The following is a 16,831-nucleotide window of genomic DNA, read 5'->3' as shown; positions in this document are numbered from 1 at the left end:
TCCGTCATCGATGTCATTGATAAAGATGTTAAAGAGCACAACATCTTTATCACAGGTGTCTTTGCTTTCATCTATTTTTTAACATTTGCTTATGAATTTTAAATTGAGTAATTCTGCTGTTAAAAAAAAAAAAAATTAAATGTCTATAGCATGTGTACAAGTTTGGGCTTTTCTTTTCTTTTCTTTTGAGAGGGTTAGGCTGACAATGCAGTATCTTTAGAAAATATATTTGGACAAAATGTATTTCCAAGCCTTCTGATAATACCCTCTGGAACCAATGAATGCTGAAGTTACTATAATCTATTACAGTGCTTAAATCATCAGTACTATTGACTAGAAGGTAAATTTGAAAATAAATTACATAATCTTCTTAGCATAATAAATTTCAATACATAACTCCATTAAAGGAGATATCTGCTTCTGAGTATTACAAAACTCCTTTAAGTTTATGTAATAAATTAAAAGAAAAGCAATAGTAAAGAAAAAAGAGGATTTATTTACACACAGGCTATAAAGAAAAAAAAATAATGACAATGAATCACTAAATTCAAATTCATTCTAAGAGAATACAAAAAGAATTCAGTTTATTCATGTACTGCCTAAATACCTCTACACTTCATGGAAGTCTGATATAGTTAACCTCAAATACATTTTTATTACTGCAATGATGTCTTTAACATTTTCAAAATAAATGAATATTCGAAAGCTATTGTTAACATTGAAGTAGGCCTACCTTGAACAGTTGATGCAGTCTACAATCCCAATAAAAGATTTATCATCATTTTCGAAGAAATACTGAGTTTGCTCAGTGATACAACTTGTTTTAGGCAGAGCAGTAGAAAAATCATCGTCTTCCATATCAGCTGCCAGAAAGAGGAACAAAAATAAATAAAGACATTTTAAAAGAGGTAGACAAAATGAGGAGATCCAAAATATGGCCCCCAACCTAGATTCTTACCTTCCAGTTCACTCAAAGTTGACTCTCTAATATTCTCTTGACTTACCTGCCTCAAGGAAACGTGGGAAAGTCAAGCTCAAAAATAGCTGCTGTAAGATAGACCTGAACACAAAAAGACAACGTGTATTTGTTAAAGGTTTTTTTTTTGCTGTGTCCCTAAAAACTACTCAAACAAGAGCAAGTAACAGCAGAATCATCACAGCTAATTATGCTTTTGTAAGCTATTAACACTGTGCTTGTATACACTTCACAGTTTGATTCTTTTTCTTTTCAGTTTCTTCCATATCTTCTTTCACACTAATTTTTTATTTCGTTGTTGAGATTTGCTGCCATTTGTGCCCATAACTTATATAAAGGAAATGCTAACATGCCATCCATGTCTTCCTATTATCTCTCTATGGAAAATGGAAGAGGCATAGTGGTGTTCCTCCAGCACTCAAACCTACCAGAACTCTTTCAGAACACACTCAGGGGAAATACTCCTGAATTTACACTACTTTACACTGATTAAGGCTCATTAAATTATCAGGAGATTAACACTGGTGTACTACAAGTATATTACAAAAATTAAGACTTTAACAATTGACTTTTAAAATCATCTCTGTTCCTGCTCTTGGGGTACGGAATATATTTTCTTCCTAGATGCTGGCAAAACACTTAAAGAGATCCATATACTTCAAAATTATTTTTTGTTGCTTATGATCACATTTTTCTTATGTCATTTACTTGAAGCAAGTACTGGCTTGTCACATAATCAGCTCACTTCACTTCTACTGACCTTCCAAAATAGGAATAGCTATATTCACATTCCCCCACTCTCTGCCTCTGTTTAAATCTTGAAGCTGTAACTTCCTATGGTCTTTTTTTAGGTTTGTTTCTAACTGTAATTCGATGAGCAGTCCTGATCTCTCCTCACCACATCTGACTGTTATGCAGAGAGAAGAGACTGCATAACTTTACTCAAGGGTCTTTTCCTTTTCTCCTAAGCCAGTGTGATCTACGCGTAACAAAACTGAATCTGCCTGCCATGTTTCTACTCAAGTCAGTGCTTGAAGGGGATCTGAATTCACTTCCATACCTTTGAGCCTTCAATTATCAGCAGATGGAGGGTGCACCAATAATCATGTATGGGAAGAAACCTACTGCAATTCAACAGTGATTGGAATTTGCTAACTGAAAGTCCAGCCCCTTATAACAGCTTACCGCAGAATTTACTGAGAACGAATGAAACCAGCAGCCTGGGAAAGCTGTAGATTCTAAGTTAAAAGAGCGTGAAGAAGAAACAATATGCACTCTCTTAATGCTGATATATCCCGTATCAATTTCTGAAAACTATTACTCACTCTTTTATCCCACATTGTTTCCAGAAACATTATAGTTTTCCTCAGCCTGCTTCTCTTATTTCTCTGCATTTGCTTTTGCCAGGTGCCTCATTTAATCCATTTTTTGTCAGCCCTTTTCACTCTGCTTGCTTAATGTCCTTCTCTGCCTGTTCATGACCTAGATTCCATTAAAATTATGTTCACAGAAAGAACTATCATGTGGTACTTTCAAGTTAAACATCACACAGAATAAACCTCAGGTCTAAATTGAGTCCAGACCACAGACTCTGATTTGAACACTGATAAACTAAAGTCTCTGTGTTTGAGAAGAGCTCAAGTTTCTCTTCTGGATTATTGCCCATCTCCAGTTTTTGATGTTTGCTATTGTTCAAGAAAACCAAGATTTTAGCTGTTGCTATTATCAAAATGTAACCAACAATAAAAAACAATGTAGAATCTTCACAGAGCACACCATGCGAAAATTACTACATTTGTTCATCTAGTATATATTTTAACTTGTAACTTCATAAAGTAGGTAATTTATTCCAGCTTGACAGTTACTATAAAATATAAGCATCATGAAACTTTAGAAAAGTGAAGAGACAGTCTCCAGTAGTGCAATTCACATCTGTACAGAAGTATGACATCAGCCCCAATAGCTTACCCCAGCTTGGTGCTAGATAAGTAGTCAACAGGGATTTCTATCTACATGGTTCTGAAATAGTAAAATCATTTCTGTAGCCATTATTAATTACACATAAAGAAATAATAAAAAAATAAAGCTCCTAAATGGATCTTTAGTTTTAAGATTACAGTGATTGTGGTAGATAAACCTAATTACTGATGTAATTCTACCTTTCCAAAGACCAATCACAAAATACCAGAACAGTTCAAATATAAGAATTTCCCTTCCCGTCCCCCACTATAAAAAATGCTACAAGACTAGAGAACTTTCAAAAATGCTTCAGATTTCATTTTTTCTTTCTTATAGTTCAGTAGTCCTTTTCACATCACTTCAAAGAACCAAATAATATATATGAATTAAAAAATTAGCTGACATATATAAACACATAACACTGGTTATACTGTGATTTGAAGCACATTTTGCTTCTTTATATTTCACTATAGAGAAGTATTAATTTTTTTCATAAAATGATTCACTGAAGAGCAAAAATTGATTTTCTTAAGGCTGTGCAGTATTTCCAAATATAGTTTAATGGAACCATAGTATGGTATGGGTAGCGATCTTAAAGACCGTCCGTCTCCTTCCTCTCAATACCTCCATGGGCAGGGACACCTTCCAGTAGATCTGGTTGTCTAGAGCTCCGTGCAGCCTGTCCTAGAGCACTTCCAGTAATGGGAAACCTTTTTCAGTACCTCACCACCCTCACATTGAAGTATTTTTCTTTATATTTAATTTAGATTTAACCTCTTATAGATTACATTAGCCCTTGTTCTATCACTACCCTCCCTAATAAAGAGTCTCTCCCTGTTGTTCCCCCTTCAGAGCTGTCAATCAGACTTTGTTAATCCCAATTTATTTGCTGAAGCTGACTTTTTAGAGTTAGAACATACAGACACAAAACATGGCAAGAGTGGTTTGGAATTTGACTGCTGACATATCACTTGACTACTGACAGTTCAAACGGGTTTGGAGACATAATTGAGAAATTTCACCATGAGAAATGATCAGAAAGTAAGGGTTCAGAGAAAATTTACTGGGAAAAAAGATAAAAATAAAAGACTAATTGTCTTAACCTCCTACATGCTTGTACTTACCAGGCAGCTGCTGAAGCCCACCATCCTAGATGCAAAATATCTGCTATTGTAGGCTGGGAAAAAAGAACAAGATTATTATTTATATAAACAATTGCACACTTTTAAAGAAATGTCAGTTGCCTCATAAGGTACTACTGACCACATAAGCTGAACGAAGTCCAGCTCCTTGCTTTGGTTCTTCTTCAGGATCACAGACTGACTGATAGTCATACGACTTGTTAAAGGCATACAGGGACATGTTAATTAAGTTTCTCATCAAGCCCGGGTCAATTTCACCAAAGAATCTTCCAATCTGATGAAGAAGAATATATGGAGATAAGTTAAAGTATTACCAAGTAGTTTTTGTACAGAAAAGTAAACAATGCTGTTACTTATTCTTTGTTTTATTTTCTCTAGGGAGACTCATTCAATTGTGCCATGTATGATTTTATTTTTGCTTGAAAGTAACTGTTTCAATAGCTTGATTGAGAACTCAAGTTAGGAAGTTATCATTAAATACACTACTACTAAATGAGACTACCACAGAAAGAAGAGAAAGGCATGTAGATGCCATACTACTTGCCCTCTTCACCATTTATTCATCCTCTTCACCAGTTTTATTCATCCATCAGTAGACCTATCATTCTAAAGGCAGAGCACAAATAACACTGCAGAAGTGTAGCACCTTAAACCATAAATAAAATTGTGAATAATACTAACAAAATAACTGGAATTCCTCATTTATTTTTTTTTTCCCCAAAGTGTATTATAATTGCTGAACAAGTCTTTAAAACTCTGATGGGCATTGTAAATATACTTAGAAAAAAAAATGGCAGTATTAGGGTGAGTTGAGAAATAAATGCTACTTTTTTATTGTAAAACATCTCCCTGTTGTGTTTCAATTACAGTACTCAAAACTATGCATACCTGTTGGGTATATTCATCCCGATTTGACATCAGAAGAAATCCACCATCATCAAGGATAACACAGTCCACATGCTATTATAAGAAAGTAAAATACGTTTTGTAGAAATGATTTGTCAAGAGAAACTTCTTTATTCTATACTTCAGATATATCTTCAAATCTATGTGGCCAAATCACAACCTCATACCAAGGGCCAATATTATGCTGAGTAACATTATCAGCATTATAAAAGTTTGAAGAAATCAAAAGTCTATTTGTGACTTAATTTCATAGAAGTTGCTTGTAAATTCTTATTTACTCAATCCTTTGTTAGCTGTAAGAGGTAAAATCCATATTAAATCAGATGATAATTGAACCTGAGCTCGTAATAAGGGACTACAACTTCTAGTATACTTTCAGCCACATGTAAAATCTTTTACTATTTGCAGCCTCTAAAAGTAAAGGTCCTAAAGGCAGATTCTGAGCTTGCTATTTGAGATTAATTTCACATTTTTGTATATTTCATGCTTGCCTACTTAGTTCCTTCCAGGTGTCAGGTGCAGGGCTGGGAAGCCCACTGGTTCCCTGTATTCTTTCAGCCACTTTCAATCGGAGATTAAGGAGATAGCGGTGAGGCCCAGAGTACCCTTTTTCAATGTAACCCATCCATTTAACATTCTTCTAACTCCACAAAAGATCTCAGAGAAGACCTTAACAGAGAAAGCTTTTAAGCATATGGCAGAATCTGATACTGCAATAGTTGCTGAAAATGTGTTCTCCTGTGTGCCAGCAGAGTTATGGGATTCCCAAATCCTAAACGGGCAGGATAAAGAGGAAAGGAGGATGGCTAATCATTGTTGAAAAGTACATCACAAACTCTGCTGCTTTTCAGTTTGTTTTTACCTTTTTCTCTAAGGTACCCCTCTTCTAGATTCTTTTCTTCCTTCTTTTCTTCTTTCTCTTTTTTTTTTTTTTTCTGATTTGTATTCCCTCTCCTCTTTTAATTTTTGCCCTCTCCTCTTTTAACTTTTTCCTCAAGACACAAATCACTAGGTCTCATTTTCAAAACCCTAATCTTCAAAAAATATCCTGAAAGAATAATGCTCAGTGCATCACTTATCATTATCTTACAGATATTCAAAACTGAATATATTCTTACCATACTATTTTTTTCACAGCCACAGATTTCACTGTTGCACTAAAAAACAGAAAGACAGCAATCTTCACAAAAATGTTTCATAAGAAATTGTATTTTGCAGTGATATTTATCAATCAAGACAAGACATGATGTGATTTTTGATATCTCTATATTAACCTACTTTAGTGATACTGTGTGTGTTATTTGTCACAAGTATATCAAAACAATCTGCATTCAGTAACTATCAACAGCACAATCACTACTGCCTTTCACAGCTCCTCTGGTCCATTTCCCGTTTTGAGAATGCTCACAGTGTTAGATAAAGAACTTCTTTCTATTACAGTTTGAGAGACTTCTCAAGATTTCAGGGTTGTGAATATAAAATGCAAGAGAAAGAACATGTGTATTTGTATGCTTGTATTTTGTGTATGTTAATAAGGCCTAGAAAACATGATGCCAAGTATTTCTTTTAGACTGAATAGCTTCATTAATCTCAAAGTATGGAAATCTCATCTGACAAAGGAAGCCCACCATCTCCATTTAGTTTTGATTACTAGTACATTTCTGTTTTCTTGCAATATGTGTGTACATACACACACTACTGATTTCTTGCATTATGTCCTGAGCAAAACAATCAGCAGATAATGGCAGTTATTCATATCAAACTAATTATGAGATGTTACTCACTTTTTCATTATTCTTCTTTTCCTTAAGTGTTCTGACATTTTGGGCAATGCATTTGCCTACTCATTGAACTATAGCTCTAATATCTAATACAACAATCATAGACAATGATATATATATACATATATATCCCCTAATATACAACCAACCAATCAAAATTGCCTCATCCAGTTGTTCCATAACTATCTCCTTTTTATGCCTCTCTCCAGTGTACTACTTAGGTGTTTACCTTTTCCCTCAATTTTTGCTTTTCTCCTTCACACTTAAGCATAGAATGAGAAATGAAAGGGCTGAAATGCTGTGGTGTTGACTGCAATATAAATCCTTCATGCTTACACTTCCTCCACATTAAATTAAAAAAACAAAACAAAACAAAAAAACAACACACACCTTACCCCCCCCCCCTTTTTTTTTTTTTGTGAGGGGAGAGGAAATTATTTTGCAGGTTTTATTCACTAATAGAGAATGATCATAGTAAGCCGCCTGCAGGCTCGAGTATGACATTTTTCTTTGTCTTTATCCATGATCTATAATTATGAAAGCAAGACACGTACAAAATACAGCCTGTTTCAACATAGATGTATTTTGTGCATTTGGATGATTTAAATACCACAACTACTTGGCAAACATGCATCAGTCTGACTCTGGCACAAAAAAAGCTGTTAGACTTATTTGCATCTGAAACTTTGAGAAATGAACATAAAGTTCAAAAAAGACTTGGTCAATTGCTTACCAGGCTCTTGATTGTGGTTTTTGTGAAATTTTCCATCCATCTGGTTACATCAATTTTTATTCCAACAACTAACAAGAAATACATGAAAGACTTTTTTAGTAAAATGAAAAAGCAAAAAGGTAACTGTAGAATCCTAAGAAGAGAGAAAAATTGTAAGAGCATCTAAATTATTAAACTGGAAAAGGAAAAAAAATATGAGTTTTGCTCAGTTGTCTGATCACCAACATCCTTCATAAGACTAACAAATTTAAGTACTCTTTCTCAAACACAACCAGATCTCTTGATTTCCACTAGTAAGATTAAAAGTCTTAGAGAAAAGAGTACTATAGAAACTGAAACTCCTTTGAAACCGCCATTAAGATTTAACGTTGAGCAATAACAAAGTAACTCCTGTATTTAGAGTTTTAGCACCATTTTAGCTTACCTGCAGGTTTCAGAAGTTTTCCATTAATTGTTATTTCCACTGCCTTGCTTACCATAATACCTGATTCATAGCTATTGGCACCGGTTTCTGACAGTATGTTTGGAGGAAGAAAGAAAGAATTAGAATGAGATATAAGTTTCTTCTTTTGTAATTGAAATTAAAGATGGTTCAAATATCAAGAACAAATCAAAGAATTCTTATTTGAAAACCCTGACTCAATCGTACATTGTATTTCTCACTTGTAATTACTCAGACCACTAACACCTAGATGATTAAGAGAAATACTCTTTTTTAACTTCCTTCATGTTTAGTACACGATCTTTGCACAAAGTCACTGTAGCCTTTCCTCTACAAACACGGCCATGATAATGGCTCATATGAGAGCAGCTCTGTTAAAACTAGGATCAGAGCCAAAGATTTTATCCTGCTGTTGTCTATGTTTTTCAATACAGAATATACTATCGCCACTCACTAATGACAATTACTACTCTGACAGACTTCAGCCTGTTTTCAACACTGCCTAGTATGAAAAAGCAAGCTAAAAGTACATTACCTGGAGCTCTTTGAGGAACAACAAAGGCTTTGGGGAATTTATTTAATAACCTTGTTAACGTTTTATTGGGAAAAGACGTAATAAATACATGTGAAATAACAGTAATAAAAGATCCCATATGTTTAAAAGGGGGAGTATGTCATTTGTAGTAGCATCTGCTTTTAGATCAGCTTGGCAAGGTTAATGCTGCTTATCAGTAACAAGCACTTACTATTGTGCACATACAGGTTTTAAATATCACAGTATTTCAGAAGAACTATTTTTGGTTAGTAATAGTGATTTGAAAAATGATTTTAAAAAAAAATATATTAGTTTAAGCAGTTCAGTGGACAATTGTAGACTCCAGATACCTGCTCCCCTATATCTGAGAAAATACACAGAACTCAGCTCAAATACAGCTTTTAAAGCAGTGTTATTCTTCAGTTTTAAATAATTCTGCCAAAGCATCTTTGAAAACCATTTTTCCAGTCTAATAAATGAAAACAAATACGCTGTGTATTCTCTCAGTTTTGTCTCAGTTTTGTTAATTTTTTTGCATACAGGACCATCAGTGTAGATAACAAATTATTATGTTCTTTGTTAAGTGCCTCCCCAGCTATCTTTTCCTTAATAATAGGTGACATCCCAAGATTTTTTCTTTTTCAAGTGTTACACTTGCAACCTTTGTCACTGAGCTCAACTGGCACAGGAAACTTCCAGAAATATTCTAGTATTACACTAGCTAGCTCTGGACTTTTAGTAGAGTGATGACTTACTGTTGTAGTATGGAGCTGTGAAAATATAGTTATCATTATCTAAACTTCGTTTATAGAAACTGACTTCATAAGTTTCTGCATTCTCCAACCAATCTTCTCCTGCCCTAATCACAAAAAAAAGCAATTAAAAAAAAAAAAAATGATGGTTAGTATCTCATTAATGCTGTGCTGCACAGGGCTATCTTCTTGTTTTTGTTTGTTTTAAAATTTCACAGTTGTAGATAACGTGAGATTCACTTATATAGTTATCAGACTTCATTAGCATCAGCTGGTTAATTGCCAGAAGTAAAACATAAAGTTGAAGGAAAAAAAAAAAAGAAAAAGTATTATTGGTACAACATGGACCTTCTCTCCTTATTTTTAGCTGTACTGAGATAAATATAACTGCAGCACTATTTTACATCAAAATATAAACAAACCTTGATACCACATGCTATCTTAAGAAAACAGTATCCCAAAAGACTTTAAAACATGAATAACACCAGAATGAAAAAATAAACTGATCTTGATAGTAAAATCCATTTTGGGGAAACACAGACTAGCCTATGAAATCAGGTAATTTGCCATTTACAGCATATCTGTATCTATACTCTTACTATTGCTTGTCAACAAAGGGAATACTTAGGTGATTATATATATACTTTAGCATTCTCTTTTCCCCCTGGCAACAACATATTTTTCTCTCTTAAGTCCCTGAACTATTCAGCATGATTCTGTTAGTCTGGGAAAATAAATAAATAAATAAATAAATAATTTACTGCTCTACAGTGCACACTGCCAGCTTATCAAACAAATGAATGCTTAGGAATAATTAGGAATTAACATGGTTCCACTATCAGCAAATGGGTTCTTTTACTCCTTTACACTGATCTGGTTACAGATGAGTTTCAAACAATGATATAAGTAAAATCAAAGAAAAATCATCTAATTTATTGTATAGTTATCAGAGCAGGTTTAAACATTTTCATTATCACCTTATACTCTTTCATAGTAACAGTTACCTTTTGGGGAACACTCTGGTAATTCCACCATCCGTAACAACAAACTGTGCAACAACTCCATCACTATAAACAAAAATAAGATTTAAAGTAAAAACTGAAGTTCTCTTAAGTTCAAGGGTACATAATCATGATTTAAATATCTATCCTGTGCAAGGATTAACTGTGCATCTCTATATATGCACATGAATTACATTGCTAAGAGATCATGAGAAAGATTATGCTTTTTTATTTTTCAGGCTTCTTGTTTGTTTTTCGACTCCAAAATTCATTAAAAAAAAAACAACAATGAACAACAACAACAAAATAATCAACAGAAAGAATACTTACAGATACAGTTTACTCCAATAATTCTGGGCAAGTTCATTTGTAAATCCTGCATCCAGCAGAACTCTAATGACCATATCAGTATTACCTAGTAAAAGAGTCAAGACACTCATCTGAAAACATATGACATGGGGCTTAAGCCACTAGAATTAAATTCTGAGTTGCTAAGATGCTATCACCACTAAAATTAGGCTCTTTCTATGGTCATTTTGACTAACTTCAAGTTATGTCAAATATTGCATGTTAAACAAACTGCTCTGAAACTCTTGATTTTGCTTAAGTTTTTCCTATATTGAAATCTAAAAACCAGTGTTTTACCAAAGAAATATGAAAATCGTTTGTAGCATCAGATCTCACCTTTTCAAGGCCCCATTTTTTTTTTTAAATAAACTTATTTTTAAACATTCTTTCATTCAAAAACTTTATATTCTAGTTTGAAAAAGTTCCAACAAAACATTTAAGTTTTACTGAATACTTTCTTACATGTTACAAAAGCAGAGATAATCACCACAATAAAAATATATTTAAATCAGTCAAGTCCCAGCTTAAAAAAAAAAAGAAATAACACACACACACACACAAAAAGCAACAACAACAAAAAAAAAACAGAAACAATAACAATAAAAAGACACAACTATTTGTCTTCTTTTAAATTAGTGGCTTAGATGGATATATTGTTTTTAAAAATCTTTCAGTAGATGGCTTGAAGTCAGTCCTTCTCAATCATACTTTATAGTATAATGTAAAAAAAACAAAACTAGGAACGCTCAACTAAAGTAAGCATGCAGTCTACAGATTTAAATACAGATTTAATATTTAATCAATACTGAAAATATTATGGAGCTGAACTGTAACTGAATAATGTAAAGGGAAAATCTGGCTTTTGGTCTTTCATTTCACACAGCAAAACAGAGTTAGAATTTTTACTCAAACCCACAGCTCTGAATTCTGCAAAATTCCAGGTACTCAGCTTTTGAGAGGAGACTGAACATTCCTGTTTAGTTATTTTGTTATATAAGCTGACAAGAAAATAAGCATCTTGAGATGCTCTTTGACTGATATGCTCAAGAGGAAAAACTATCAATTCGAAATATTTGGAGTGCAGTAAAACAAACTAATAGTTGATTGCTTCATAACATAATTCTGAAGGGAAGCATGCAAAACATGGGATGCATAATGCCCTGCAATCATTCTTAAATGAACCTATAAAACTCCAAACTAATTTTGCAGTCTATCTTGGATAAAAAAAGTCCAACACCAGATGTATTCCTATTTTTTAAAAAATCAGAGATTAAAAAGAAACAACAGTGTGTGATTTGGGCATACAAGCCTTCAGATTGACTAATTCTCACCTATGAGTAAGTATTATTTATAAGAAAATCAATGAATTGAAAAGAGTACTTACATGATGGACTGCTTGGAGTATTTCTATCAATAAACTCATTGAAATTTAATAAAAATTCAGTGTTGTTTTCCGATTTCTTTACATCAGTACAATATTCTCTGAAAAACAATAAAACATCAGTCTTTTCAGATTTGTTTTGTATGTTTCTGAAGCAGATCAGCAATCTGAAAGTCCAAGGAGGACTGTGCTACTACTATGAACTGGTTGGAATCATTGCTGTAGTCCTGATCATAGTCAGTATTTCAGGAAATCAGGGTTCAGGAGTCTGCCTAAATCTGAATGATCATGTATTAGATAAGGCACAGATCTCAGTAAAAAAAACACTCCAGACTTGTACAGAGTCTGTAAACTAAACAAGGAAATGCCCAGTGAAATTATACTCTACTGGGATAAACTGGAAAGTATGTGGACTGCTGTTGGAGACACTGTCACTTTATGTTCAGCTAACACTGGATTTATGTGCTGAGATCCTATCTTCTGTGAAGTCTTAAAGGCAATTTTAATAAGGTACACACCCCATACACAGAAATGGTTTCTGTTTTGACATATGCAAACCAGATGAACATTTAAACTACTGTCATTTTCATAATGATTGAAAGCAGTATATCAATGTGCAATTCACTGAATACAAGCAAGCACAATAAAAGTCACTGGGCATTTTCAAGACAAATGTTTAATGCCATTTACCATTTAATAACTGTAATTAAAATGTAGAGAACATTCAGCAGTCAAGCCAGGAGTCCAATTTTTAACAGAATTATCTATATTAAATTAACTTTATGACCAAAAGAAGCCTGAGTATTTTATTAAGCTATCTTATTAATATTTACTTATTTTATCATTAACCTTAAGGGTTACAGGCATAATTTGGTGTATTGCGCCAACATTTGCATTTAAAGAAAGCTCCATATTAAACAGTTTTTTCATGTAGATCAGTTTGACAACTCAAGACTTGCTGGAAACTGCTAATTGGTACAATTGATCATCAATAACTTCAGTCCATTAGAAAAATTTAAGTTATTCTGAAAACATGTTTGAAGGTAGAAGACTGTGTCTTACATGTGTCTTACATATGATTCAACCAAGAAGAATCTAAATTTAAAAGGATTAAGAATTATATAGGATAAAAGAAGAAATGAAATAATTTTTTAAACACCTTTGTGGCATTTACCGTAATTAACTTCCGAATGAACTTAATTTTTCAGTGTTGTTTCTCTTATTATGCTTCCTAAGTAAACACATAATTACAAAGGCAACCAAGACTGCACAATTTCACAGGAATAAAAAGAAGGAACTAACAGACTCAATCAGTTTTCAATGACTATATCAAAATCTATGTTCAATGAATCAAAAATTAATTAATCCTTAAATGACGGAGAGCTTTGAAGCTCTTCTTTTTGAACTGAAAAAACAAAACAAAACAAAACAAAACAAAACAACCAAAAACCAAACCAAAACAACAAAAAACAAACAAAACAAAATCAAGGTAAGTATTATGGTAGCTATTCTATAAAAGAAAAGCTAGAGTACAAAGCAATAAAATCTTAAAATATGCAGCTATGAGAAATGGACAGATGTGTAAAAGACTTCCATTAAAAACATCAATATATGATGACATATCAGATATTACAGCTCCCTTCATTTAACACAAAAATGAATGAAAGTCTGAAGATGCTGTCTACCAAGCAGAAAAGTCTGATCTTTAAAAACATGAATTTACTTTTTCTCTTTTTACAAATTTTCATTTGACAAATCTGTTTTTTTTTTTAATATCTTTAACCTGATCAAATTCCTATTTATTGCTGAAATAATACTACTGGGAAATTAACCAACCTTGGTGCTATAAACGTATAGCCAGCTTCATCAAAATGATCAAGCTTCAGTGTTTCTGAATCTACAAAGATGAACAGTGAAATCAAGTAAGCAAATGACTTATCAATATCCTTCTCAAATATTTGACTAGCTTTTGCATGCATTTGTGAAATAAAAATGTTCATTTTGCACACTTTCTTACTAATACACCGCATACTTATCATTATTTCAAAGTTTAGGAAGAAATTATTTGATTTTTATATACAACACACACTTGGCAACAATACTATATCTAACAACCTAATTAGAGGTGACATTTAATTAGCGTGAAATTTTGTATTACATTAGAATTACAGTCTGATACAAAGAAATGCTTGGGACAAAGATTTGTTAGAACATGAAAAACGCTTATAGAGCTGTTAGCCATAATGTTTGAAAAACCTTGCTTAGGTAGACATCGCTTTCAGTGCTACCTGAAAATAATGGCTTCAAAAGTTGGCATTACTGAATACCAGGTGAAAGGACCAGACAAACAAGGAGTAGAGATCAGCAACATACTAAAATATGTATGAAAATAGAAAACCACTTAGCAACTTTTTTATTTTCTATTGCTGTGGTACCCAATGGGAAAAGTCCTGAGATGAAGAATACAGAGGAGAATGTCCAGTAGGAATAGAAATACAAGTGAAAAATTTCAACTGCAGTAAACAGAAGGAAATTGAGCAACAAGAATATACTTGCCCTTTTTGATTGCCACTATCCATCAGAAAGAGAAAGCAGGGAAACAGAAAAAAACAGGGTAAAGCAAAAGGGGTCACAAAACAATATTTTATTCAAACAATCCCTTGAATAAAAATATTGTGCATAGAAAGATCAAAGGTTCAATTTATGTACAGTTTTAGTCTGGAAAAAAGACAAACATCTTTAAACAGTGGAGAATATGGCCTCATCAATCACTTCTCAAGTACCTTCTGTGCTAGCCACCGTGGTGGCTGTTTCAAGGGTCTGTTCTGCAGGTTATATTCATGTAAGTGTAAAACCAGATTATCTAATCCATAAAAAAAAAAAACCTGCATTCACTCACTAAAACTTTGATTTTAAACTACTTATGGTATGACAAAGTCATGAAAACAAATCACTGATTATTAAAAACTTGCTTTAATCTTCATACCCAGGAAGCGAAGGTAGAGGACACTGATTTAGTGCTAGTCAAGTTTTCTCTAAACTACCAGTTTATACCTGTCAAAGAGATTCACAGCTATTCAAACCTTAACTGCACATTTTTACAAAGGATGCGCTGAGTTCTATTTTGTTTACAATCTAGGTTACTACGCAAATCCACTAGTTAGATCTAGTTAGCTACACCTAATGAATGAAAAGCTTTTCAATACTCACAAGTATAATTCCCTATTACCTCTCCAGAATCTGTAAATGACTTGAAATTAGTCTGATAAAAAAAAAAATATTACAAACATCCACTAAAACTATCTTTAGAATGCAAAACAAAAACCTAGCTGCAAGCCAAATGAAACACTGCTTTTACATTTATCTATTTCTACAGGCATCAGATGTAATTTGCTAAATATGATACTGCTACTACTGTAAATAAAATAAAATAAGCATTACTACTATAGTCCATATTCTTGTATTTAGCTAATAGAATGAAAAAATGGTGTCCAGACCCTTAAAAAGACAGCAACAGAGGATACACAAAGCAATGATTCTATAGGTACATAGCAAGGGGAAAGGGATTGTCAGTGAAACTGGGGTACCTGCACATATTCTATCTTTATAGAATATTTCTTGTACCTTGGATGTTACAATGAATTAGAATCATTGCTCCAGATTTTGGGTACATTATGATAACATTAGTGAATTCAAAGGAAATTATGAATTTTAAACATAGTTTGTTTGTTTGTTTTTTAAGTGAACCCGAGACTTGGCAATACTTGACAAAACCAGGGAACCTTCATAATACTTACATCTGGCTTGAGTTATTGGTTCTTCTATTTTAGCTTTAATATAATAAAAGCTGTATGATGGTAACACCAATGCCAAACTGCAAGAGAAACAAGATAAATAAAACAATTGTGTTATTTGCAGCCATGTTCTAATTTCAGCTTCTAAGTGTTTTGAAACTTTTTAAGAAGTTTGGAAATTGGATCCTTATGTGATGAAATAGTTACATGCAGACATAGCAGTCTCGTACTTTGTAATAGGTACAGGTAGGTACAACAATGTCAAACAGTCAAAAGTCAAACATTTAGGCATAAAATGCACTTCCTTCAGGGATAAGGGACAAATTTCGGAAAAAAAATTGCAAATAATAAAAATCATGATTTCTTTCTATAATGCATTTCACATTACATTTTAGCACAAGTCAACATGGAGATTGACTGTAAAAAACAGCATATAATACTGCACTCATTTGCATGCAGCATATGACAAACTGAAAAAAATAAAACACCTACTGGCATACATTAGGAAAAATATCTAGTGGTATTTAAATTCACTTTACATTCAAGCCATACAATATTTTTCAGAATCATGAGGTCACTTCTAATAACCTTTGAACATCACGCTGCAATAATTTAAGATTTGCAATGCAAAGGATTTCTTTTATTTTACATATATTTTTCTTGAAAACAAACGCATAGAAATAAGATCCCTTCTTGCCACTAATTCTATACACATGTAGAAGTGAGAAGTGCTCCGTTTTAAAAAAGGTATGTAAACGACGAGAGGTGTAAATCATCATTAGAGAGCTATCATCTCCCAGACTGCATTCTTACTCAGTTTTTATAAATGCAGAACTGCCGTGGTTTCTAATGCAGAAATTAACATTAAAAAAGAAGTTGTACAATTGTCCATATATGAGATGACCTTTTATGATACAGTCTATTTAATTGGCAGATGTAAGTGAGAGCACTGCATATTTAGTGATAGCCTTCCATGAATTCTCCTCTAGGGAAATCACTTGCAGTTTACTTGCCATTAGCAGTTACTGCTAACAGAAAGAGCTAATTAAAATCTATAATTTTATGTGTAATAGGCTTGCTG

At 33.0% G+C, this 16,831-nt stretch overlaps 1 protein-coding gene across 5 annotated transcripts in view; it reads right to left on the bottom strand.

The window, feature by feature from the left end:
• Positions 1 to 16,831, bottom strand: part of CACNA2D1 (calcium voltage-gated channel auxiliary subunit alpha2delta 1) — a 356,904-nt gene that overhangs the window by 18,239 nt on the left and 321,834 nt on the right. For 3 of the 5 annotated variants that reach the window (XM_048933422.1, XM_048933426.1, XM_048933424.1), the window contains 15 exons: positions 15,754 to 15,830; positions 14,513 to 14,527; positions 13,793 to 13,853; positions 11,960 to 12,057; positions 10,558 to 10,642; positions 10,231 to 10,293; positions 9,230 to 9,333; positions 7,922 to 8,008; positions 7,498 to 7,565; positions 6,102 to 6,140; positions 4,966 to 5,037; positions 4,199 to 4,351; positions 4,060 to 4,112; positions 1,005 to 1,060; positions 734 to 863 (listed from right to left, as the gene is read on the bottom strand). In XM_048933422.1, coding sequence (XP_048789379.1) covers positions 734 to 863; positions 1,005 to 1,060; positions 4,060 to 4,112; positions 4,199 to 4,351; positions 4,966 to 5,037; positions 6,102 to 6,140; positions 7,498 to 7,565; positions 7,922 to 8,008; positions 9,230 to 9,333; positions 10,231 to 10,293; positions 10,558 to 10,642; positions 11,960 to 12,057; positions 13,793 to 13,853; positions 14,513 to 14,527; positions 15,754 to 15,830 — 1,161 coding nt within the window. The remainder of the gene's footprint in view (positions 1 to 733; positions 864 to 1,004; positions 1,061 to 4,059; positions 4,113 to 4,198; positions 4,352 to 4,965; positions 5,038 to 6,101; positions 6,141 to 7,497; positions 7,566 to 7,921; positions 8,009 to 9,229; positions 9,334 to 10,230; positions 10,294 to 10,557; positions 10,643 to 11,959; positions 12,058 to 13,792; positions 13,854 to 14,512; positions 14,528 to 15,753; positions 15,831 to 16,831) is intronic. The other 2 variants (XM_048933423.1, XM_048933425.1) reach the window with 1 other exon arrangement.

Source organism: Lagopus muta, chromosome 1 (genome assembly GCF_023343835.1).
Source record: "Lagopus muta isolate bLagMut1 chromosome 1, bLagMut1 primary, whole genome shotgun sequence".
In the NCBI taxonomy this organism is placed as follows: domain Eukaryota; kingdom Metazoa; phylum Chordata; class Aves; order Galliformes; family Phasianidae; genus Lagopus; species Lagopus muta.
This window is presented reverse-complemented; position numbering and strand designations above follow the sequence as displayed.